Source organism: Apiospora marii (assembly GCF_038362585.1).
Source record: "Apiospora marii strain CBS 49790 chromosome Unknown utg000011l_segment0_segment0, whole genome shotgun sequence".
Lineage (NCBI taxonomy): Eukaryota > Fungi > Ascomycota > Sordariomycetes > Amphisphaeriales > Apiosporaceae > Apiospora > Apiospora marii.
The window spans coordinates 4,934,342-4,958,990 of record NW_027117382.1 but is presented as its reverse complement, the minus strand read 5'-3'; the positions used below and the strand labels follow the sequence as shown (position 1 = coordinate 4,958,990).

The window sequence follows — 24,649 nt, the reverse complement described above, 5'->3', positions numbered from 1 at the left end:
TAAAAACTTTTATTAATAAAAAATTATAAAATATTAAGAAGATTTTAAATTTTATAAATAAAATTAATTTATAAATATTTTAATAAATTTTTTTTATTTTATATAATTCTTTTCTTTTATCGTTAAATTTTTAAATAATTAAAATATTTTTATATATTTTATATTAAAAAGAATTTTATTATTTTCTTTAAAATCGAAGTATAATTTATTTTTATTTATTATTATAATTTAAAGTTTTTATATTTTTTAAATAATAATTTAAAGGTAATTAAATATTTTTTATAAATATTTATTAAACTTATTTATTATAAAATAATCTTTTTTTTATTTTACGGTTATTTGTATTATAAAAATAGGGTTTATTAATTCTATATTTATTTTAAAATAATAATAATAATTAATATAAAATAATATAATTTTAATAGATTTAAAAATTATATTATTTATAATAAATTCGGTTATTAAAAGTTAATTATATTAATTATTTTATAAATAATTTATATATATTTTTAAATATATTTTTATAAAATTGTTTATATTTTCCGTTTATTTATTAATTTCCAAATAATAAATAAAAGATAATTTAAATTTTATTTTTAAATATTTATTTAATTATTATTAAAATATAGAGATAAATTAATTATTTTTATTATTAATTATAATTTTAAGAATTTTATAAATTAATTAAATTTTTTATAAAAAAACGTTAATAAAATTTTCGATTTTTAATAAGGTAATAAATATATAATAATATATTTTTATAAATCGATTTATTATAATAAAAATATATTTAAATATTTAATTATTATATTTATAAACCGGAAATTTTATAATATAATCGATTAAAATATCGATTTATTTACTTTTTAATATAGATAAAAGTTATAGAAAATTAAACGGGGTTTATTTTAAAATTTTAATTCTTTTATATATATAATAATTTTTAATATATTTTATTATATTTTTATATATTTATAATTAAATATATTAATAATATATTAAATTAAATGTTTTAATATAGCTTTAATATCTAATAATTTTTAATATATAATATCTATATAGAATTTAAAGATTTATAATTTTATTTCGCGAAATAAATAGGCGCTTTTTAAAATAAATTTTATTATAAATTATTTTATAATTTATAATTAATATTTTAATAAATATATATTTTAATTTTTTAAATTAACGTTTTTTATTTTATTTAATAATTTATTTAATCTTTAAAATTTTAAAGGAGGTATTATAAATATTTTAAATTAAATCGTTAATTAAAGTATTAATTCTTTTTAATAAATTTAAAAAAAAAAAAATTATTTTATTATTTTTTTTTCTTAAAAAGTAAATAATTTTATATCGTTAATAAGTTTTATATTAAAGAATAATTATTAATATCGATAATTAATTTATTTATTATTATAATTTATTAATCGATTATTTAATAAGTAATTTAATATATTAAATTAATTATAATATTTTTTTAAATAATATATTATAATAAAATTAAAATTTATTAAAAATTCTATTTATCGTATTTATTTTTAATTTAAATATTTAATCGATATAAAATATTTTAAATTTTTATAATTAATAATAACGTTAAAATATTTAAAGTTTTAAAGTTTAAATTATTATTTTTTTAAAACTTTAATAATTATTAATAATTTTTTATTATAAATTTTATAATTATATTTTTAAATCGAATATTTTTAAAAAAAAAAATAATCGAATAGAATATTCTTTTATATTTGTAAAATAAAACGCTTTTTATTATTTAATTTAAAATATTTATTTCTATTATTATATATTTTAAAGGATTAAAATATTATAAAATAAGCGTTATAATAAAGGTTTATTTTAATTTTTAAAAAATTCTTTTATAATCCTTTATTTAATTTTAAAATAAAGTATTTTTTATAAATTTTATTAAAGGTTTCGTTATATTTAAATATTTTATAATAAAGCGACGGTAATAATTAATAAATTTAAAGAAATATTAAAATTTTTTAACTTTATTTTATTATAAAAAATTAAAACTTTTTTATTTTAAAATCGTTTTAATTTTATTAAAGTTTATAGAAATTTTATAACGATTTATAATAAACCTTAAATATTTAATAAACGAAATATAATATTTATATTTATTAATATCGATTTATAACTTTATTATTTATAAACGTTTAATTACTTTATTTATATATTTATAATATTCTTTTAAAATATTTATTAAAAATATTATAAAATATATAATTAATATAATTTTAAAAATATAAAAATATATTATATAATTTAAATAACATTATTAATTATTTAAATAAGTTATATTTAATAATAAAAATTATTTTTTATTTATATCCTTTAATAATTTTTATTTAATTAAAAATATAATAATATTTAATTTCGAAAATTATTTAATTTTATTTATCTTTATTAATATATTATAAATAAATAGAAAAAGGAATTTATTTTTAATTATTATTATATTTAAATTTTTATAATTATAATAAATTTAAACGTTACTTTTTAACTTTTAAATAATAAAAAGGAATATAATAATTAACGACGTTAATGTATAAATAAAACTTTTATTAAATTAATTATTAAATTATTTTTTAATAATTTTTAATTCGTTTATATTAAATAATTTAAATTTTAAATATAAAGACGATATTCTTTTTTTTAAATAAATTTATATATCTATTAATCGATACGGGGGTAATTTATTAATTAATTATTTAAAAAATATATTTATTAAATATTAATATTTAACCGATAATTTAATTTTAAATTATTTTTAAATCGGGGGAGAAATTATTTATTTCGTTAAAAGTTTTTCGATATTGTTTTATATAATTTTATTTATTATATATATAAATTCTTTAATATTATTATATATTATTTTATTAAATATATATTTAAATATTTTTATTAAATTATTATTTTATAAAAGGTTTTTAAAATTAAATTATTTTATTTTAATATCTTTTTAATAATAAAATATTATTATAATAAATAAATTTAAAATTATAATTTATAATAATTCGCTTTTAATAATAATTTTTATTACAATTTTATAACGTTTCTATTAATATTTTATTATATTAAGGTTTTATTTATAAAAAGATAATATTAAATAAGTTTATTATTTTTTTAATTTCTTTAAAGTTTTTTATTTCTTTATTTATTATCGGATTTTTTTATCGATTAAAATTCGAAATCTTAAAGTTATTATATCGTCGATTATCGATTTAAATTTTAAATTTAATTTTTATTAAAATCCCTTTTTTAATTTTAATTAAATCGAAGTTATTATTATTTTAATTTTATTATTTATATTATTAATAATTATATCGTTATTATCTTTATTATAATCTTTAATTATAATTTAATATTTTAAATTTTTTAAAACATTAATCGCCGTTATTATTAATATCGCTTTATTTTAAATAAAATATAATTAAAAATTATAAAAATAATATTATATATAATTTTTATTAATAAATATAATTATATTTATAATTTCATTAATAATTAAATTATAATATTTAAATTAAAATAAGTTAAATATAATATTAATATTTAATTTTATAATAAAAAATCGGAAATATTTATAATAATTCTTTATTTAAAATTATATTTTAATATAATATATAATATACTTTATTTTATTAATTATATTATTAATTATTAAAAGTTTTTTAAATATAATTAAAAATTAAAAGGGTAATTTATTATTATATATAAAAGAAATATTTATAAAAATAAATTTAAAATATTTTAAATTAATTATTATATTAATTATATATTATTTTTATTTATTTATAATTAATTTTAATAATATTAAATATTAAAAATTAATTATTATTAATAAAAGATTTTTAAATTTTTTATTAAAATTATAACTTTTTTTTTTAATTCCTTTATATAATTATATAAAAGAGTTAATTATTTTTTAATAATTTATTATTAATAAACGGTTCCTTAATAAAATTAAGTTATTAATTTATATAAGTAAAGCCGGGGTTAAATTTATAATTCTTAATTTAATTATTATTTTAAATCAGGATAGAAATATTTATAATAATATTAATTTAATAATTTCTTTAATTATCGTTATATTTATAATTAAGTTAATTATTATTGTAATTAAATTAATTATTAGGTTAGAATTAATTATTAAATTAATTATTATTTTAATTTTATAAATTTTAATATAAAAGGTTTTAATTTTAAGCGCTTTAATTATTATAGGAATTTTATTAATAATTACTTTTATTATTATTATAATTTTTTTTAATTTTAATTATTAGATTATTTTTAGTCGTTTTAATTATTTTTATTAATAAAGGGATAAGTAGAGAATTAATAATTTAATTTATTATAATTAAAATAAAATTTATTAATTTTATAATAATTATATTAATTTTTAAAAAAGGTTTAATATTTTATTTATTTAATTATAATATTAATTTTATCGATATTTATAAGGTTATTAGTATTTTAAAGTTATTAATTATTTTAATTATTATTATTATTTCTTTTAAAATAACCTTTATTAATATTATTAATATAATGGAGGTTATTATTTAATTTATTATATAAATTATATTAAATAATATAATTATAATTAAAAAAAGTAATAATTTAAATAGTAATAATATAATAAAGTTTAAGGTTAATTTTAATAAATAATTAAAAAACTTTAATAGAATTATTATAATTAAATTTAATATAATATTTAATAAAAAGTATAAAAAATTTAAATTATTATATTTTATTTATTTATAATTTTTATAGGTTAATTTCGGCGGTTTTTTTAATATTAATAATATTATATATAATTATTAAATTTTTTATAAATAAATTAAATAATTAATAATATTATAATTTAAACGAGGTTTTTTTCTTAATATAATAAATAATAGAATTAATAATATTTAAGGTTATATTTTTAAAACGGGAAATAATATATTTTAATCGTTTCTTTTTTATATTATATCGGTTCGATTTTAAATTAAATTTATATTAAATATTTTAACGTTAATTTTTAAAGTTATATCGTTTTACGGTAATATTATTTATATTATTAAAACGTTTAAATTTTTTTTTAAATTTTTAAAAAGAATTAAATATATTATTAAATACTTTATAGTTAATATCGTTTAAATTATTTTAAATTTTATTATATTTAATTTAAAGGTTAATTAATTATTAAATTCCTTTTTTATTATTAATTTATAAATTAATATTTTATTTCTTTAAAATATCGATTTAGGTTAAGGTATCGGTAACTTTATATATTTAAATATCGATTCCGATTTCGAAATAAAAGAAAAAGTTATTTTAAAAGTATTAATATTATTAAATATTTATATTAATCTATATTTTAATAAATATTATAAAAGTTTTAAGGTATAAAACGTTTATATAATTAAAATAATTATTATTTAATTTAATTAAAGTTTCGATAAAATTAACCGGGGGTTTTATCGGGGGGTTTATTAAAATATTAGGTATTAATTTAAATATTTTTATAATATAAATATAAATTAATAAATAAAATAAAAATAAATCGCTTTATAATAAAGAAATGAAAAAAAAATAAAGTAATAAAGTTAATTATTTTATAATTAAATTAAATAAAAATAAAAATTATTTATTAAAGTAGCTTTATATTATTAATTATATTAAAAAAAAAAAGAAATAATTTTACGTTATTAATTAATAAAAGAATATTAAAAAAGTATTAATAATAAAATATATCGAATTATAATAAAATTAATATTGAATAAAAGTTAAATATAAATTAAATCTTAAATTATAACGTATTTATATATTAAAAATTAATATAATAAATTATAAAGGTATATATTTAAATATATTATTATATTAAAAAAGGAAAGTTATTTTTTAAGCGTTTATAAATAATATTTATATATTAATACGGGTATATAGGTTATAAGTATAAATTACCGTAAGTGGGGCCGTGATAAATAACATTGTCCGCTATATTAATGCAAGGGGTATAGGAGCTCGAGTTAGTTCTTATTCTTACCCGGATTCAGCTGTATTAACTGCGGTATCTCCGCCGCTGCGACCGACTCCACCACGGCTGTCACACAACCAAGTCCGAAAACAACATTTCTCTTACAAGATGTGATGTCCAGAGATGAAATGTATATATTACTGGAACTGATTAATGGCCAGATACCTTCAATCTAGGTTTGAATGGTTTCAATTACGCAATTGATTGAGAGACCGCGTTGGGGCGCTTCAACGCTATTCTCTTGAAAATGGGATGCCATAGCGTACATAAAAAGGTCGAGCCCTGAAGGCGGAGCGTAATTCCCGGCTTTTCAATGCGTTTTACTGGGCTCAAGGCGAGCCTGGCACCTGGGAAAGGTTCAAAGTGCGCTACTGGAGGCGTACAGGGGTCGTTGACGTTAGCCTTACCTAAGCTCGTAGGTAACCTCAATGTCTTCAACTCCCGAGTTGACGCAAGGCAAGTACTCGTGGTCTACTTACAGCCAAATTCCAAACTCTTATAACGAATGGTTCTATAGTTCTGAGAAAATTACACTAGCAACGTATGAGGCTCCGTAAATAAAAGGCCTAGCCGTGCCTAGCGATAGGTCCGAGGCCCGACAGCCCACTCCTGATGCGACGCCTGGCGGGACCCATCCGTACGTGTACTCGCGGAATTGCAGAAGATCTTTCCATGTGCCGTTGCTCCTGTCTCCCCCACGTTTCTGGGTTTCCTTCTTTACCATTTCCATGCATATCCCCATCGACGACTCGCGAGGCTGCCCGTCGTGATGGCTTGCAATGGATTGACGCGCTGGCTGCTTCTCGCTCTGGCGACGCCGTTATTAGCCGCCGCCGACTGCTTCCTCGAAATCGACTGGAAAGACCTGGTCCAGGGCCGGCCCGTCACCTTGGCGTGGGATAATTTGACGGGGGGCGGCTTTTGGGATGTCTTCCTCATGGGGGACGTCAGGAGCCAGGCTTTCATCGTCGGCCCCATTGCTCGTATGCTGACCCGAACCTCCTCACCTCGTACCCCCACAGTCCAGACCACCATCGCTAACACGTGCCTCGACTGCCTCTACAGGTAACATCACCGAGAGCTCGGTAGTATGGCAACCGCCCGACCACATCCGGGATGACCATCCCATTAGACTGTATGCTGTGCAGCTGTGGGATCTGGCCCGCGGCACCGTATGCAATTCCCCTTCCTTCAACTTCAAGGCCCGGCCCTCCGACGAGCCCCCCGAATCAGTAAGTCCCATCCTAACGCGTCTGGACGACCGCGAATATGACCCCCGACCGCGCGATGCGCCCGAAATATACTAACCCAGAGCCCCAGCTACCGCCCGGCCCGATCGTGACCACCTCGGTGTCGCTGGAAAACGGGGCCGCCAATGTCGTGGCCACAGTAGCGCCTCCTTTCACTTCTGGCGGCGGTCCATTCGACCCGACCTCGACCTCGGCCCCGTCCCCGACGAGCACAGCTACCGGCAGTCCCGAGCCGACAGATGAATCCGCAGAAAGGTCACGTCTGGCCGGCATCATCGCGGGCACCGTATGCGGGACGATCTTCGTGGTGTTACTCCTAGTCGGCGGCCTGCTGTGGTGGCGCGCCCGGCAGAAGAAACGCGCCAAAGCCCGGGGCGCCGCCTTGCCCACCAAAGACACGACGGACGAAGCGCCGCCGACGGCCCACGATTCCACGGCGGAGCTCGGGGAGGGCGGCGCTCCAGGAATGGCGACGAGGACGGAACTACAGGGCGACCAGCAGGCGCGGGCCGAGATGGAAGGGGGCGCGGCGGCAGAGAAGCGGTTATACGAGATGCCGGCGGCCTCGTCGGCTCCTGTCGAGTTGCCGGCCGAGATGCCGGCCGAGCTGCTTGCGCGGCATGCGGACGCATTTCCGCGCCATTCTATGGTGTCGGCACTGACGGATTCCAGACGAGCTTCGCTGGATCGATCGCAGGTGTCGCCCGCTACCTTGGATCCGAATCGCGGCCCCTTGGCTAATGGCTAATAACATTTGACCATCCTTTTAATTAATAAGCGCATAATAGTTATCACGTTGATGTTCCTTCATTTGTTGACTTGCCCTAAGGCTGGATTTGTTTGTTTGGGATGCAGCTGCAAGATTGGACGCTGGGCAACTCGAGACGGGAAAATGGAGTCGGCCCCACCTGCATGACTCGCGCGAGCTCGGGTGCCAAAGAAAACCGGACAGCCCCAATGTTAGCGCTGTAAAGCTTCCCACAACGAGCAATACGAGCCACCACCACGAGCCAAAACGACGTGTACCCGTCAGTCGTATCGGTCAATCGCAACACGATACGGCATACCTACTCGGTAACTCGATCGTGTAGCTCGATCGTCTAGATCATCGCAGTGGTACCTGTGGCTCCCTCGCGATTCGTCCCGGTGGCTCGTGTGGCTGGCGAGCTGGCTCGAATAGAAGCAAGGTGCGAAAATTCTATGGCCCACAGCACCTCACTAGCATCCCTCGCTTACTGAGTAGGTAGTCTCGGCGCTAGAGAGCGTAGCCTGCGCTGCATGGCGGTACACTCTCCGCCCGTCACATAGGCTTTACTTTTAAGAACATGTATACACTTCAACATAGAATAAAAATTGCAAGTCTTGAGTCGACTCGTATGAAAATCCATGCGCTGCATAAATCTTGTACAGCAGTTTTTCAACGCGACATACTCTTTGCACCTCATATGAAAACCAACTATTTCCACCACAAGCCTTAACGAAAGCTGGGTACCAGCCTGGTCGTCGAACTACATTACTTGTCTTCCTCAGTATTTCTTCTGCAAGGCTTGTACTATTAGTCCTCTTTCTTCTTCCTAGGCTCCTCTTTCTTCCTCCTAGGCTCCTCTGTAACGATCGTTCCCGCTCCCGCTGCCCCCAACAATGCAGTCATCACGTCAATTGTGACCCTAGGGGGCATGCTGCCGTCTGATATCTCCCTTGACAACTGCGACACGAAGACCTCGCAGTTTGACAAGAGTAGATTGTAATTGCCCATTCTCTGGATGACTTGGTTCGCTTTTCTGCCAGTCAGCGTCCTGTGTAGTACCTCTTACAACAAAAGCGGGCATACCTTCAGCTATGATCTGATCGTTGGTGAAAGTCGTTGTGCAGACAAGCTCTGGATGCTCACCAGGCGCAAGCCCGGGCCATTTATCGCCTTCTTGCTTGTCGTTCAAGTATCCTATTGATTTCCCTCCGTCTTCGTCTTTCCAGATGTGGTATACTTTGCCTTGGCCACTGTCAATGTCACCCCGTGTCAGCACCACCAGCTTCGCATGCGAGAAGCCGGCAGCAGTCTGAATTGGCATGGGGACTCGGCTTTGGCCATTGGGCGGCTCGTATACGGTATAGACCTTGCGTTTCATGCTTTCTGCAACATTTTGTGTCAGGACAAACGGATCCAACTCCTGAAAGCACGTCGTGGGGGACTGACTGATGTGTATGTTGAAGACAAGTGTAAATATATTAAGTATGCACTGCCATGAGGCAAGTTCTCAGAACTAAACGATGGTGCTGGCACAGAGCTCGGAGACCTCTTAGGTGCCTAATGATCCCCCTCCCCCCTCCCTTTTAATTATTTTCCTTCTTCACGTCAAGAGAAAGACAAGGGGGTTGAGGCCAGCCAATTAGGTTGGAAAGCTGGAGCAACGTACGTCTTCCGCCGGTGTTATGTAGTTACACTACGAACGCCACGTCATCTGCCTTATTACGGTTCAGGGGGGCAGTGACAGTATCCTTGACAGACATAGATACCTCGGTGTCGTGGAGGATGATTGTTAAACTTCGAACCTTACGTAGTACACTCATTGCAAGACCCTCAACAGCACTCACTCCACGGGAATATGCTAATATTGCCCTGGAGCCACTGCAAAGGTTTTTGAACCCTTCTGTTCTACTATTGAAGCCGGAACTCATCTTCGTGGTTAGGTCATCTTCGGTGGGAAAGGAACATGATTGGAATGGGAAATCAGCGGGGTCACAGCCTGCATGGCACAAGCGGAGGCGGCATTACCTGCTGCTGACAGCCACGCGGCTATTTTTTGTTGGCGCGCCTGCCTACCTGCTTAAGTTAATTTGCCGGTAACAACGTCGTCTTCTCTTCTTTCAACTCCCCACACCATCTGGTAAGCCTACGCTACTTGTTCGTATGAACCTTAGGTTCTTTTGAGCCCAAGCCAATATTCAGATGTAGCAGTTTAATGCAAAGTACAATTGCACAGTCACTGTAAGATTCATCAGGCAAAATCAGCCGCCCCTTTTCGCCCATCATGGAAACCAACATCTACATAATCTCACCTATATTTTTACATCATCGACACCCGGGAATTCCACCCCAAACGTCAGAATGAACGACACCGGAACCCAAGTAAAAAGCGCCAAGATCTGACCAAACCCAATCTCCGTCTCCGAAGTGTGCCCCTGCCCGTCCTCGACGGCCTTGGTCCTAATGAACATCAACATGATCCACTCCACCAACGCCAGCAAGAGGCACGCCACGCGGAACCAGAGCCCGACCCGTGCCCGGCCTGGGATGCGAAGCGAGAACATCCCCAATAGGGGGAATATCGTGGTCAAGCACGCTACTGCCAACGTGTAGTCGCCCGCTTGGGTGTACAAGAAGCCGCTCACGCGGATGTTCATACCGTGCCCGAAATCAAAGCGGACGGGCGACTTGCGGCCCTGCTCGCCGACCACCCAGATGACCCACACCACCACGATGCATAGAAAACACACGAGCGACGTCAGCACTCGAGTCAACACCGGAACCTTTATTCGCCGGCGGCGGCTGTGGTGATGTAGACGACCTAACGGCACAGGCCAGCTTCGTTTTCTCAGCGACTGCGGCTCCCGCTCTGGCTGCCGCAGCCGCCGTTCGCAGTAGAGAGTATGGGCCACCAGTACCGGCAGAACGGCGAAGGCGGGTGCCAGGGTCAGCAGGCGGTACTCGTAGATATTGGGAAACCGAAGGTCGCTGCGGATGGAGCTGGGCGCGGCGCGCTTCTCGGCAAAGACGACGGCCGAGGCGACGGCGATGGAGAGGGCCATGATCATGGTGGTGGTGTAGAAAGCGGCGAACGACCTCTCGGCGCGCCGCCGAAGACCCAGACCGCGGTGGCGGTGGTGGCGGTGGAAGACGGAAAAGAAGGCGCACAGGAGCAACTGAGTCAAGTAAGACGCCATTACCTGTCCAACGTGGTTAAGTGAGGGAAATCCTCTGGGACACAGAGGAGGGCAAGAGATTGTGCTTACACCTGGTCCTGCGACATCCGGATTACCGATCGTCTCCAAATCTTGCCGGAGCAAATTGTGGCACAACGACCGCGGGGCGTGAACGACGTTGAAGAAGGGCTGGGCGCGCGTCAAGTTGAACCGGATCTGCTTATCCCGCGTAGCGGCTATGGCCGTCGCGTTCTTGCAGAAGGCCACGGGGCTCCGGGGGTAGTGCCCCTCGAACCACCACTGTTCGATCTCGCAGTCGTGAGGCATCTTCTTGGTGCCGCCGAGGGCCGGGCGGAAGGCCTCGCGGATGTACCCGAGCACATGCTCTCGGTCGGCCGAGCAGAAGTCGTACTTGTTGTCTTTATTGACGGCCTGGAGGATGTAGTTGAGGTCGGCGCAGTTCTGCTTGGGGTCGAAGTGGGGTGGCGTGAGACGTTTGACGAAGTCGGTCCTGGCCCGGCAGGCAGGGGCATCGGTCTTGGGGTTTCGGCTGGAACATAATATTGGGGAAAAGAGAAGGAAAGCGAAAAGCGTTGGGCCTCTGCGGAGACTACCTCCCATGGTGTGATCCTGGAATCAAGTCCGCTGATAAAACTATTGCAATGCGTGAATCTTGAATATGAGAGATTTCCCTCATTAGATACCACCCCAAAGGGTTCTTGGTATTTTAAATATGCGTTCATGCCTAGTGAGATATGAATTCCACGCCTGAGAATTTGAGTGGCCCATTACGCATGTAAATATAGAAGACCTGGTTGATGACGGCCCAATCAACTGCTGGTAAGGCGCATGCAATTTTCGCACTTGAGCAAGTTGGCAAGGATCGGTTTCAGATTCAAGAACATGCAGCCTTATGCCAAATGATGACAGTCCTGGTTATCACGCCACCTGTGCCCTTGAGCTATTCTAAGTCGATAGACACCCTAATATAAGCCGAAGGATTTGGTGGCTAATCTCCTGATTGGACTACCCCAAACGCGCTGAGTAACTATTCTCATAATCGGGGTTGACTTATATTGGAGAGGCATAGAAGACTTCAGCAACAGCCCTCCTGTGGCTTTTGCGGGATGAAGAGCAGGCTATATACATAGATCCGCCATAATTAGGAAGAGACCAGTATTTCCGCCCCCCACGCACGAAGTACGCTACGTAACATCGGCCCAACAGATCTTACGATCCTAAGGTAAGGCTGGGGGCTGAGTAACGAAGTATCAAGATGGCGTCCCCAGCTGAACAAGCCACCTCCCCATATCCGCCACAATGCGCTCCGCCAGCGTGCAATCTAGCGCGCAGTCCGCCCAGTTGACGCCGACGCACATCCCCCGCCCCGCCACGCTGACGGGCGAGAACTCGATGGCGGCCGCGGGGATCTCGGCGCTGAGGCCAAACTGCGCGTGCTCGATCGACCACCTCTGGCCGCCGTCGTCGTCGTCGCTTTCGGGTCTGCCGCCCTTGATGACGCCGATGTTGGTCACCAGCCACGAGAACTGCCGCGGCTTCCTGGCCAGGTCTACCATCGTCTTTTGCCAGTCCGTGACGTACTTGAAGACGCCCACTATATCATTCCGCAGCCCGGCCTCGATCCTGGCCTGGGTCTCCCGCCGGTTGCGCGCTGACTCTGTCCATAGCTCATCCAGGATCTCGGCGGGCAGATCCTTGGTGCCGCCCCCCTTGTTGCCGCCGCCACCACCGAGCATACCCGCCGCCGCCAGCCGGGACCGAATCCGCGCCACCAGCGCGGTGCCGAACCGGTGGGGCAGCTGCGTCACGTAGTTGCAGATCGCGCGGTCGGACCCGGGGCCCCACGGGGCGTCGGGCGGGGACGGCGGCAGGTTCCGTCGGTGGTCCATGCAGGTGGAGCACTGGAACGCCGGGGCGGCGGCGCGGTCGAGGTGCGACGCGAAGGCGATCAGGGCCAGGCCGTTGAGCAGGGCCGTGATGGTCGTCTTGTGCACGCGGCAGCGGGCCAGGACCGCCTTCAGTCCTGCGTTATCGAGGCCGAAGGTCCGGAATTGGGTTTTGTAGGGAGTCGCGCGTATGGGGCACCAAGTCGCCAGTGATTTGTCCCGCGTGAGGAATCCGGGCCGGATGTCCTCCCAAGCTGCTTTCGCGAGGAACGTCGGGGCGACTGGAAGCTTTTGCCAGCGCTCGATGGGGATGGGAAGCATGGGGGCGGCCTGGGGTAGCTTTAGGGTATCGCCCTCCAGGCCCGTCCGCTCGTATGTTGTTGCTCCGTTGCCGGCGTTGAGGAACTCGAGAAAGTCTTCGTGGAATACCTTGGCACCGGCACCGTCGAATTGGGGGTGATTCCACACCAGCATGGCCTCCATGACAGGCGCATGCCCTTGCCGTAACAGGGTCAGCGTCCAGCCCGGCTGCGGGATCGAAAGGTCTGGAAAACGAGCATCGAGCTCCACCCGGAACCGTTCTTGAAGCATCTCATCAAAGTCAACATCCCCTCCGATATGGACCCATTTCATATGCTGCGTCAGATCGAGGCTCTGCAGCTGGAGCCACGAGGGTGTCTTGGTAGTGACATCCGTCATGCCGACTTGCAGTATCGGATGTCGCATGATGACATCCACCACGGCGGCCTTCACTGCCGCCTCCAACGCGGTCTGCGATTCAACCGAGGCAAGGCGTGGCGGGACTACATAACGGCAGGAGAGAGCCGTGCCGCGGTACTGGTCCATCAGATACATGGCCAACTGGTACGACTCACTATCCACATGGTCGTTAATAAGATGCACCGAGAGGCGGTGCTGGTATGAGACATGGAGGCTTACTTGATTCCAAATCTGCGTAGCACCATTGCCTCTGTGCCATGGTCCGGATTCTTTTTCTTTGCTGTCATGGCCACTATTGGCATATACTAGAGGACCGATAGGAGAAGGATGGGAAGGGAAGGAGGTTTGATCTATTCGTACGATCGATGATTGCAGCAGCAGCTGGGTCGGTCCTCGCGTGTAAAATCGAAAAACGAGCGTGATGTTAGGAACGTAAGACGACCATGCTGGCCTAGTCAGATCGGAGCAAACACGAAAGGCCAGAATTAGACCGCGGGGAGACTATGGTCGCTATTTCACGCGCTAATAAGCAACTAGCGCCAGCCACCCCTTTTTCTCTCTTCGCTGCCCCACAATCCCGAATCCTCTTTTAGCCGGAGGCTGACGTGAGCGTAAGCTACGTGCTTGGCGTCTTGACTGCGCCGTACGCGCCGCCTCCCTTCCCGAACATGACCCGAAGATCGCCAGCGAGCAGCTCGGGCTGCTCCCAGGCCGGGAAGTGGCCGCCGCGGTCGTGCTCCCGCTCAAAAACCACATCCCCGAGCCGCCGGTTCCAGAAGCGGGGGAGGCCGAAGACCTCTTTGGGGAAGTACGAGAACCCCTGTTTATCAAGGGGAACATCGTCAGCAAAGAGCTACTTTCTATGCACAAGGATGGTCAACATTAGAAAACTACTCACCATTTTGGTACCGGGTGCCGAAATGCCACCTCTAGCTTGCCAGTCGCCCTTGGTCGCTTCGTGGTAAATGACCACGCTAGCCGCCGGCCCAGCGCGGCTGAACCAGTACAGGCTCACCCATTCGCACACCTCTTGGGGCGTCCACTCGTAGTCATCCGTCCAGGTGACCAGGCAGTCATAGATCCAGGCCAGCAGCCCCACGGGACTGTCCGCCAGCGCGACGCCGATGGTGTTGGGCCGGCCCTTCTGGATCTGGTAGTAGCCGTTGCCGCGCTCCATGTACTCGGCCCCGGCCTTCAGCCCCGCCTTCTCCCGCTCGCTGTAGAGCCCGAGGAAGTGGGTGCCGAGGAAGCGCAGAAAGGCCCACGGGGACGTCGGGGGCGGGGGAGCGCCGAAGATCATGTTGAGGTGGATCGCGCGCAGGGCTTCGGGGTGGAAGGAGCCCATGGTGAGGGTGATCATGCTTCCCTACGTTGCCATATGACGGTCAGCTGCATGGTTCGTATCACGACCTCTATCAAGTGGGAGAGATTTTGTTAGATGCATCGTACCCAGTCGCCGCCTTGCGAAGCGTATTGTTCGTACCCGAGGCGCTGCATCAGCTGGTGGCAGGTCTCGGCATATTGCCGAAGCCCAAAGCCCGGGCTTTCGATCCGGCTCGAGAACCCGAAGTTGGGCAGCGACGGCGCGACGACGTGGAAAGCGGGGCCGCCGTCCTTTTCGCTCTGCGCCAGGATCGGCAGGAGCTTGGTTACCTCCCAAAAGCCGCCAGGCCCTACCGCCGATGCATCCATCGCGTTAGCACATATCCTTCATCTGAGCTCCGACTTCAGAGCGACTTCGTGGTGGGTTACGCACAGCCATGGACAAACACCAACGGAATGGCGTCTCTGGATTCGCTCCGCTGGTGGATGAAGTGGACCTGGAAGGGTTCGAATCCATCTAGAGTTATGGTCGTCTCGTACTGCGGCAATTGGTTTAAACGATTCTCGAAGGCAGACCAGCTGAATTCGTCCTTCCAATACTTGGTGATAGTCTGGATATCTGCGGTCGGAGGCCCCCGCTCCCACTTGTCTTCGAAGAGAGGCGGGATCTTTGACGTGTGCAATCGTTGGTTGAGCGCCTCAATCTCGGATTGCGGCACGGCAATCTTGTACGGCTTGGCATTGTCCATGGTTGGGAAGGTGACGGGAGAGGCAGAGACTTCAAAAGCTGGCGAGGATTGAGGGGGTTGGAGAGTTTAAACCTGTCAGAGCCAGCATCACGGGAACTTTAAACCCATGATTCGAGCGCCGAGGCACGAAACATGAAACCAATTCAGCCAACCAACATGCATATGCAAGGGACCTGCACAACTGTTTGGATTGGAGAGCAGTCACCCATTGGGTCTATTGATCATGTCCGCACGGCGGTGATGGGATGAGCCCCACTATATTGTGGTCGCATCAATTGCAAGTGCTGGATGCCAGGCGAATGGTTGGCATATACCACCCCATCCCACTTTTAGTTGGTTGGTCAACACCCCGCATAAGCTTCCCCCTGGCCCCTGACATGCTACAAGATTGTCTCCAAATTCTTCTGTGGCACAACAGCGGGGGCGTAACGGAAACACTGCTGATATCGGAAGTAAAAATTTAAGACCAGCATCCGAGACAGCCAGGAAGGGAAATAGGAAAATATAAGTTGGACTATAATGGGAACACGGCAACCTCATCGCATTTGCTAACCAGGGGCTGCCGAAATGCTGTATTCGAAGCTCGGCCCCTACGTCCAAAGCTTGAAGTCCTATCATCTCTCTACTCAAGGAATGAATCTCCCTCTTCACAAACTGTACCAGATCTGCCCGGATGGTTTGGGTTCTAGGCGGGGATGCATCATCACACATCGATGCCGATCGGAGGCGCTGCCGGCCTGGTAGGACGCCATTCAAGCGTGGATCTCGGTCCCAGAAACACAAGGAGCCAGAATCCATACGCGACAAGTTTCCGGGAGGGCATTCGGACACCCTGACCGTTGGATAGCGTGACCGATTCCATGGCCGTCCCGCTGGAACTGACTGTTATCGAGAAAATTCCTTTTCTTTTCTTTTTTTCGATTGATTTCAAGACTCCCCGGTAGAACCAAAAGACTCCAAAGTAGCAGAGAGCTTCAAGAAATCCAAATTGAAGAAGAAAATATTACAATTAATACCTTTGAACCTTTCAAGGCATTTCATTAATATCAAGGGAATCATCTAATTAATGGTGACGTGTTAATTGAACAAACGTAGCGTGTTGTAGTGGATTGAATCATTCGACTGTGTATTATATTTAAGTCTTGCGATGCACATAAGCTAGTTTGCAGACCCTCTCCCGTGACTTCCCTCGCACGACTCTGTAGAACATTAGTCAATAGGGAGTCAAGCTTGAGGTATGCACTCAAGACTACTTACGAGAGGCATTGCTTGGCTGTGGTAACCAACACTCCATAAGTCATCATCTTCATAGAGGCGGAACGCTGCACAGCAGCCCGACCCTAGCCGTGGCAAGCACGCACTTGCCGGTAAGAAGCAGCGACACGACGCAGCATAGCACGTTCGCATAGAACAGGGTGTGGCCAACAAGATATGCCCTGGTCCATCCGTAGACACTAAGCTGTATCGCGACAGCGACGAGGGCTGATGCGGCAAAGAGCGCATACACATTCATAGACGCAACCACAACCATCACAGGGCATTCGAGAAATCCTGAATAAAGGGCACATCCCGTGTACGAACTTCCTCGTACCAGGATATCTGGCACCGAAACGATCGGCCGAGACGTGAAGAGTGGAATGGCGTAGATGAAACAGGGGATAAAGACGGCAACTGCGACCGCGGCGATTGCGATTGCTCTGGGCAGAATCGTGGCGGGGGGTGTAATATTGGCCTTTGTTCTCGATGTCTCCTTTCGCCCTTTAGGGAGGGCCTCTGGGATTTGGATCAGAGCCATTGTGTGTTGGCGAATACTAATTGGTATATATGAGGGCGTAGGTCTGGAAGTGAAGGAGAGCGAACGTGGTAACTTGACGGAGTGGATGTGTTATAGAGTTTAGTAATAAATCTACGTGTCGTCGCGATGGGGAGAAGACTTGGTTTAAGTAAACGAGAAAGGAAGCGCGGGCAGTCTTTGACGCGTAGGCCGCCAAGTTACCACCACTGGGAGAAGGAAGGGGGAGGATATTCGTGTCCTCCTGTCAAAATTACGAACCTAGATAGATGGGGCTTGTAAAAGGGCGTACATGGTGTGCCTGGAGTTTATTGATGGTAATCTCCAGAGATAATGAACAAATTTGATCCAATTAGAGTCAAGAGTAGGCGGCTTCAAAGCTTCAAAGTTGAATACTTGGAATTTATATATAACCCTGAGCCATCCAGCACTCACCATACTTTTTATGACTTTTGTGTGATATAATATTTTGCTTCTGGCATTGCGAAGATACCACCTGTCACCTACTAAGCCATCTTCAACTCTACCCATCCAACTGATTCTAGCACGATGCGTCTTACACATGCTCTCGTTGTCCTCGCTGGCTTCTTCTGCCATATTCTTCATCAAACATCTTTCCGACTTTCGGAATCGGCCCCCGTCGCTGAGAGCGGCGGTACGACCAATGGTCTCACCAACGTATCGTGGCCATCTTTAATCACCAAACTGCACGTATTCTATGGCGCATGCTTTGCCTTCAGCTATCATCAAGTTTACAAGGTGTTCTGGGGGTTTTGCATGTACAACGACGGGACAGATTGCGAAGCCCTTGGCCGAAGGGCTCAAGGCTTGTTCTCGCTTGCTTCTGCAGCTTACATTGCCCTTTCGCGCCCTATCGCGGACGCCATGACGGGATGGGAGAATTAGGCCAACAGAGGACGGAGAATGAACGATTGTCGTTCTATACACCGATAGCAAGTCACCAGGCATTTCACAGAGTCACTCAGTCCCCAATGTGGTGGCATTGTCGAGATAGCACCGGCCGCCGTACAGAACCCGAGCGCACCTATTCTATAAGACCCTGTATATACGGAAGATGCGGCACGATGAAAGCTTCAACTCGAGTACCAGAACCTCATTCCATTAAGATGGAGGAAGTCCCGCCTCCAGTACACCAAGAGGCCACTCAGATGCAAATCAGGAGGTTCGTGAAAAGTCATGGGTCCTCTTTACAGATTAGCTGATGGGCAGGGACCACGAAGACCAGAAACCTTCATGGTCATAGACTTAGGCTATAGATACGCTGTAGCAAGTGAGTTGGCAAGCACAGTTTGTGAAGATATCTTCAAGGGGCGTCCTACGGGTGCGAAGCCTGTGTCCTCTGGCGACAGCACACACTCCGCGTCCCATGCAACAGCAGGCTATCAGGAGAGTTCGCAATGAGAAGTACGAGGCAAACCATAGAACCAATTCTAATATCAGAATGTCTACATACTACAACCCGGCGCGGGCCAGCAGAACCGTGTTGCCTTGTCCAATGACGCATGTAGTGTAACGAATCAGCATCTCATGCATGAAAACGCGCGACATTGCCAGGCCTATCTGACTGACTGCACCCAATCAAAACCTATTCCAGTTAGGCGGACTGTTTGCCTCGGGCGTTTCACCACCTAAACCTGATTATTGTGTGAGGGGTAAGGCAGATGGATGGTAGGTTGCCATTAGTAGATCAGGCTGCGAGGCAGACTTTTCTCAAGGATACTTAGTACCCAACCATTGTATTTTGAGAATGAGGCTTGCATCTGGCGGGATAAATCAGAAATAAAAAAGCGGTGTTGGTGTGGGCGGCCTCGTTGTGCACGAGTGCCAAAACCGTGACAAAACCCGACCACTCACGTTGAAGCCCGATCATAGTACGTGGCTTTGTGGCTTTCTCAAGATCCCGACAGAACCGATTGGTCTTTGCAAGTTCCAAAACCCGGCTGCATATGACCCCCCTCTGGAATCCGATTCCAGAACCAGAATTTAGAGCCAGAGTTTCTGAAGTACATATAAGCTCTCCTCGCGAGTTCCCTCACTTGAATATCAACCAAGGGAAACTCCACATCGCAGCCTTTTCGTGATAAGTCTATATATTGTCCTAATTCCAGCGTGTCCAACAAATTTTGCCCGTCGCGGCACCATCACGACACTTCCATTCCCTGCCATGATGCCTTCTTCATCTGAATGGGAGGATCACAAAAGCCAGATCCTGGCTTTGATCGCCGAGAATCAACTGACACTTGTGATTGAGACGATGAAACAACACGGGTTCACTGCTTCGTAAGAAAACCTCCATGACAGCCCATTTGACTTGCCATGCTCTTCAGTTATCTCTGCCTTTTGGCAGTGTACCATGCCACTTCTCAAAGCACTACTAGCCTGACACATAGCAAGGCACAATACGAGCAACAACTCGTCAAATGGAACGCACGCAAAAACCTCAAGAAGGGCGAGTGGAGGGCAGTTATAACTGTGTATGACAGGCTCGTCCATCGGCATGGAGAGAGAAACGTCAGGCTTCTCATTTCAGGAACCCCTGTTGAAAAGAAACGAATTGCAAAGAATCGATGCCGATATTGTCGAGAAGAATCTCGAACTATGGATCTTGTCACAGACTCTGGTACAGTGAGAGGACCCCTTCCAAGTGCGGACAAGTCTGGCTGACATTGAAGACATAGATGGCCACCTACCACGTGGGGTCTCCTTTCAAGTACTTCGAGCCAATGGAGAGTGGATGTCACTGCCGCCCGATGAGTTGCAGACCGAGCGCTCTTCAACAGCAGGCATACCGATGGTCTCGAACAGGTCCATTCTTCCTGCTTCCTTGCGCGAAGCTGCTGACCCGGAAGAAGTCATCGATGTTACCATACCAGATGCGGTGCCAAGCCCGTCTTTCTCTGCATTCATGATCTGGGAAAACCTTGAGGATCCCGTGATATCGGCAACAGCGGCCTCCGATCCCATCCCGACATTATCCTTCGTGGAGCAGAGGCCTGGGTCACTAAGCCCATTTAACTTCTCTCCGGTGCAACTCAACTTTTCTCCAATAGTATGGCCCGACTCTATCTCTGCCAACAGCGGCCAAAAGACACCAGAGCAAATACTCCTTGATCTTGGGTTCTTTCGGTTTGAGAAACGATTGTTGGAGGGTACTGGTACGAAAACGTTTGAATCGTTTTATCCTGGTATTTACTAATCTACTTTTAGGTGCCACCAATCTGCATACCTGGCTTGCCGGCCATGTCCACTTCCTCCAAAGCCCTACGATACAATTCCTATCTTGTGTCAAAGTGTCACAGCGATCTCCATTCGAACTACTCGGCACGCAGCTGGCGGGGCATCACTATGTCCACAGTCTTATGCAGCCTTTCATGTCTATGCTTCCTGGCAAAGATCTGAGTACTGCCCAAAACGTCATGGATTTCGATGCCCACATCCATCGTCTGTTACTATTCTCTTTTGCCAACAGATTTTCTGGCTTAGAAATGGTCGATCTAACTCGCGTGCTGGGGTTTCTCAGCCAGTACAAGAACATTGGCTCGCTGTTAATGCAACTGAAAGGGATCCCGGGGCCCTACAGCAAAGCAATAGCTGTGGGTCTTTTCAAGTTGTGCGTCGAGTCGGGAGAAGCGCAAGCCGTCCAACAGTTGTTGGAAATAAAGAAGATCAACGTCAATACCATTTTCTTGACTCACAACGGGCAGCGTTTCACGCCATTGGAGAGAGCGAGCCAGTTACAAGACGCAGATATGGTCTATGTTCTTTTGGCAAACGGAGCGGACGTGAATAAGTCCTACGAGCCGCAAGAAGGACCGCTCACTCGCCTGATTTATGGTGTCGAGAGAGGTACCACCATCAACACCGTGGCGCAACGTGCCGTATTTCAACTTCTCGATGCAGGGGCTCGGGTTGAATGGCGGGTATTGGAATATGTTTTATATTCTTTGCATGCTAAGGGTGTGGCTTTTCGGCTTACACTCACATTCTTGGACCTAAACACTGAAGCCTCTTTGCCAAGGAATTTACTGCTGCGCGCCGCGAAGGAGCTGGACGAAGAACAAATGTCCAAGGTCCTGAAATCAGTTGTATCAAGACACGGGCTAATCAAAGGAAGAGACCCTGGCCAATCAAGAGAGCAAATTCACCAAGTACTCGTGGAATGTGCTGCGAAAGGCCACCTTCGACTTGTTGAGATGCTTCTGCCTCATCATGCCTACCCCGTGACCGACGTTTTATGTGGTGCGATCCGAGGCCACCACAAAGATTTGGCTGAAACGATAGTCTCTGAATACGGTCCATCACTGGATTCCGAGTCTCATAATATTGATTTACCAACACACCCACTTATTACGGCCATTGCGGCTGAAGATGATGATCTTATTCGCCTTTGCGAGGGAAATGGCTCCTTGAGCCGCCTACAAGATCGTCATTTCACAAGTGCTATGAATGCTGCAGCGTCCACTGGTAATTTCAGATATGTTCGCAGACTTCTGGAAATTCGTCGGCATCCGGACCCGCTTCAGCTAACCAGGCCACTCCTTTACGCCATTCAGGGTGGCTATAAGGACATTGCTTTCATGCTTCTTGAAGCAGGAGCAGACGTCAATTTAAACACCAATTTTAAAAATTCACCGCCCGACCCCTTCATGGCTGCTATTCTCCGAGGCGATCGCAGTCTAGTGCATGCCATAATGGATGCTAATTTCGCTGGCTGTCCCGGTGACTGGTACGAAAGTTTTTGCCCCTGTTATGAAGTAGATGGCGAGGAAACTACGATATTGTCAGCATTGATACGATTAGGCGACCAATCACTTATCACCAAGGCGCTTCACGTGATTCCTAATCACCTAAGGCTCCAAGAAAGTGACGTCGAGGGTATAATGAAAGAACGCCAACAGGGAATGTTCCAATTCTTACTTGAACAGAAGCCGTTTCGGCACACTGCTGCCACGGCGCGACTAAAATTTGCAGCAGCAAGTAATGATTGGACAACGGTTCGAGAGATGCTTGGCTTAGGAGCAAATCCAGGGAACCTCGGAGTGTTGATTGCAGCTGCTGACACAAGTCAAGAGATGTTCCAATTCTTGTTCGAGAAAGTTTCATGGTCGTTGGTCCCATGCCTCGACGACAGTGATTCATCAGGGGAGTATGGTTGGAATACTTGCGGTGCCTGTTTGCTGGAACACGTCATAAAAAAAGGCGTCAGCGCTCTGCCACTACTGGCGTTTATCATAAAGACAGGAAGGCTCGATCTCAATGACCTACCAGCTAGGCCTTATTTGACCCCCCTGGGAGCCGCAATTGCAGCGTGCAGTGATGGCCGCAGCCATGGGCTTACGCCAACGAGAATGTTGCTTGAAGCCGGCTGTAACCCGAACGCCATTATCATAGCAAGAGGATATGTTTCTAGGGATGATTCTTCTACGGATGGCAACTTGACCCCTATCCTGTTGGCTATCCAACTCAAAAGAACCGATCTGGTCGCATTGCTCCTTGAGAAACATGCCGATGTCAACAAGGAAGCAATACTCGGAATCCAAAGGACACCGTTACAAATGGCGGCCGAACTTGGCTGTCTAGAGATTGTCAAACTATTGCTCTCCAACGGTGCCGACGTGAATGCCCAGCCCGCATTCCGAGCAGGAGGGACGGCTTTGCAGCTGGCTGCCATCAGTGGGAACTGCAACATCGCATGCGTGCTTCTTGAACATGGAGCCGACCTCCACCAGCCTCCGCGCATCCTCGGCAGATGGCCCCTAGAGGGTGCCGCCGAGCATGGGCGATTGGAAATGATTGATTATCTGTGGCGGGTCAGTGACGGCAAGGGGTTCAGTGACGAGATCTGCGACCGGGCGATAGAGCTTGCGGGGTACAATGGACACGAAGCGTGTCAGGACTTGATCCGAGACTTGAAAATTTCCAAGTCTCCTTCGACTTGTGGCTTTATGTCTGGGGCATTGGCGATGGCATAGGTGGGGACTTTCATTGGTCGTACATTGCTTTTTCGGGTTTCAATAGTTATCAGGAAGGCGTGCCGCAAGGAATTTATTTATTTGATAGTCTGTCTGCGTACTCTGTACTTGTCCCTATGAATCTGATGGGATAACTATGTCAAGGCAAGGCTTTGCAACCAGCGGCCGCGCTGACCGAGGCTCTCCCCTTTCCTTCATTGCATCTTGTCCACCGTCGGTACCTTGATGGGATGGTAGGCATTGACACTATGCAAAACTTGATGCTGACAAACTGCGACTTTGGTGCATATGCGGCTATGCGAAACACCGATAGTACATGGTACATGTCGCATGTCATCAGCAGGCATATTCGTATAAATGTAGTCTGATAGAGATAGCGTGTAACCAATATGGATGGCATGATCGTATATTAATATCATATTGTATAATATGGGCGGCATAAGTCCCGTTTTCGGACCTTCTTTCACCGGCAAAATGCACGGAACCGTCACGGCCCCCTTCCCTCCGCCCTGATCAACCCGCTAGACATACCTCACGGCAATTGACATGTAACTTGGCCATCTGTAGCTGTTCGGTGATTTGAATTTTTCCTATCAGGGAGACTAGAAATGGCATTTGGCAAGTTGCATAATCTCTGTCGCAGATCGTTGCCAATGTCGTCATGCCGCATTTCTTCAGGAGATAGCGCAAGGCCGTTCGAAAACGACGACAACCATGCATGCGCTTCGATATCGCAATGGAGCATCCCCATGTCGTCAGTCGGCTGGCTATTTACTATAACACCGGGAACATGCCTCCTTCTCGCAATCCAATGTTTAGCCAGGAAACGATCGACTGAACGGTTTCGGATAAAAAGGGGTAAACCAGCAGGGGGAGCAGCCAACTCGCTTCCGAAGTACACGATATACCCTTGCCCCCATAGCGATCGGCCGCGCGCCCGAAGGCCTA

General features: G+C 42.3%; 8 protein-coding genes across 8 annotated transcripts; 2 read left to right on the top strand and 6 right to left on the bottom strand.

The window, feature by feature from the left end:
• Positions 1-6,869: 6,869 nt before the first annotated feature.
• PG985_014723 (uncharacterized protein) lies at positions 6,870-8,576 on the bottom strand (the record flags this gene model as incomplete). Its single annotated transcript, XM_066834489.1, has 5 exons — positions 6,870-7,005; positions 7,054-7,179; positions 7,355-8,033; positions 8,417-8,463; positions 8,533-8,576. The coding sequence occupies 5 exons, from the start codon at positions 8,574-8,576 to the stop codon at positions 6,870-6,872; spliced, it is 1,032 nt and encodes a 343-aa protein (XP_066679229.1).
• A 387-nt stretch (positions 8,577-8,963) lies between these two features.
• PG985_014722 (uncharacterized protein) lies at positions 8,964-9,422 on the bottom strand (the record flags this gene model as incomplete). Its single annotated transcript, XM_066834488.1, has 1 exon — positions 8,964-9,422. One exon carries the CDS (start codon positions 9,420-9,422, stop codon positions 8,964-8,966), a length of 459 nt encoding a protein of 152 aa, XP_066679228.1.
• Positions 9,423-10,353: 931 nt separating this feature from the next.
• Positions 10,354-11,838, bottom strand: PG985_014721 (uncharacterized protein; the record flags this gene model as incomplete). The annotated part of the gene is made up of 2 exons (XM_066834487.1): positions 10,354-11,241; positions 11,308-11,838. The coding sequence occupies 2 exons, from the start codon at positions 11,836-11,838 to the stop codon at positions 10,354-10,356; spliced, it is 1,419 nt and encodes a 472-aa protein (XP_066679227.1).
• A 650-nt stretch (positions 11,839-12,488) lies between these two features.
• Positions 12,489-14,131, bottom strand: PG985_014720 (uncharacterized protein; the record flags this gene model as incomplete). The annotated part of the gene is made up of 2 exons (XM_066834486.1): positions 12,489-13,998; positions 14,064-14,131. The coding sequence occupies 2 exons, from the start codon at positions 14,129-14,131 to the stop codon at positions 12,489-12,491; spliced, it is 1,578 nt and encodes a 525-aa protein (XP_066679226.1).
• Positions 14,132-14,460: 329 nt separating this feature from the next.
• PG985_014719 (Alpha/Beta hydrolase protein) lies at positions 14,461-15,916 on the bottom strand (the record flags this gene model as incomplete). The annotated part of the gene is made up of 4 exons (XM_066834485.1): positions 14,461-14,664; positions 14,743-15,210; positions 15,294-15,517; positions 15,601-15,916. 4 exons carry the CDS (start codon positions 15,914-15,916, stop codon positions 14,461-14,463), a joined length of 1,212 nt encoding a protein of 403 aa, XP_066679225.1.
• Positions 15,917-17,051: 1,135 nt separating this feature from the next.
• Positions 17,052-17,711, bottom strand: PG985_014718 (uncharacterized protein; the record flags this gene model as incomplete). Its single annotated transcript, XM_066834484.1, has 3 exons — positions 17,052-17,115; positions 17,174-17,256; positions 17,316-17,711. 3 exons carry the CDS (start codon positions 17,709-17,711, stop codon positions 17,052-17,054), a joined length of 543 nt encoding a protein of 180 aa, XP_066679224.1.
• Positions 17,712-18,257: 546 nt separating this feature from the next.
• PG985_014717 (uncharacterized protein) lies at positions 18,258-18,614 on the top strand (the record flags this gene model as incomplete). The annotated part of the gene is made up of 1 exon (XM_066834483.1): positions 18,258-18,614. The coding sequence occupies one exon, from the start codon at positions 18,258-18,260 to the stop codon at positions 18,612-18,614; it is 357 nt and encodes a 118-aa protein (XP_066679223.1).
• A 1,282-nt stretch (positions 18,615-19,896) lies between these two features.
• Positions 19,897-23,701, top strand: PG985_014716 (uncharacterized protein; the record flags this gene model as incomplete). Its single annotated transcript, XM_066834482.1, has 4 exons — positions 19,897-20,009; positions 20,057-20,349; positions 20,408-20,884; positions 20,937-23,701. 4 exons carry the CDS (start codon positions 19,897-19,899, stop codon positions 23,699-23,701), a joined length of 3,648 nt encoding a protein of 1,215 aa, XP_066679222.1.
• Positions 23,702-24,649: the final 948 nt, after the last annotated feature.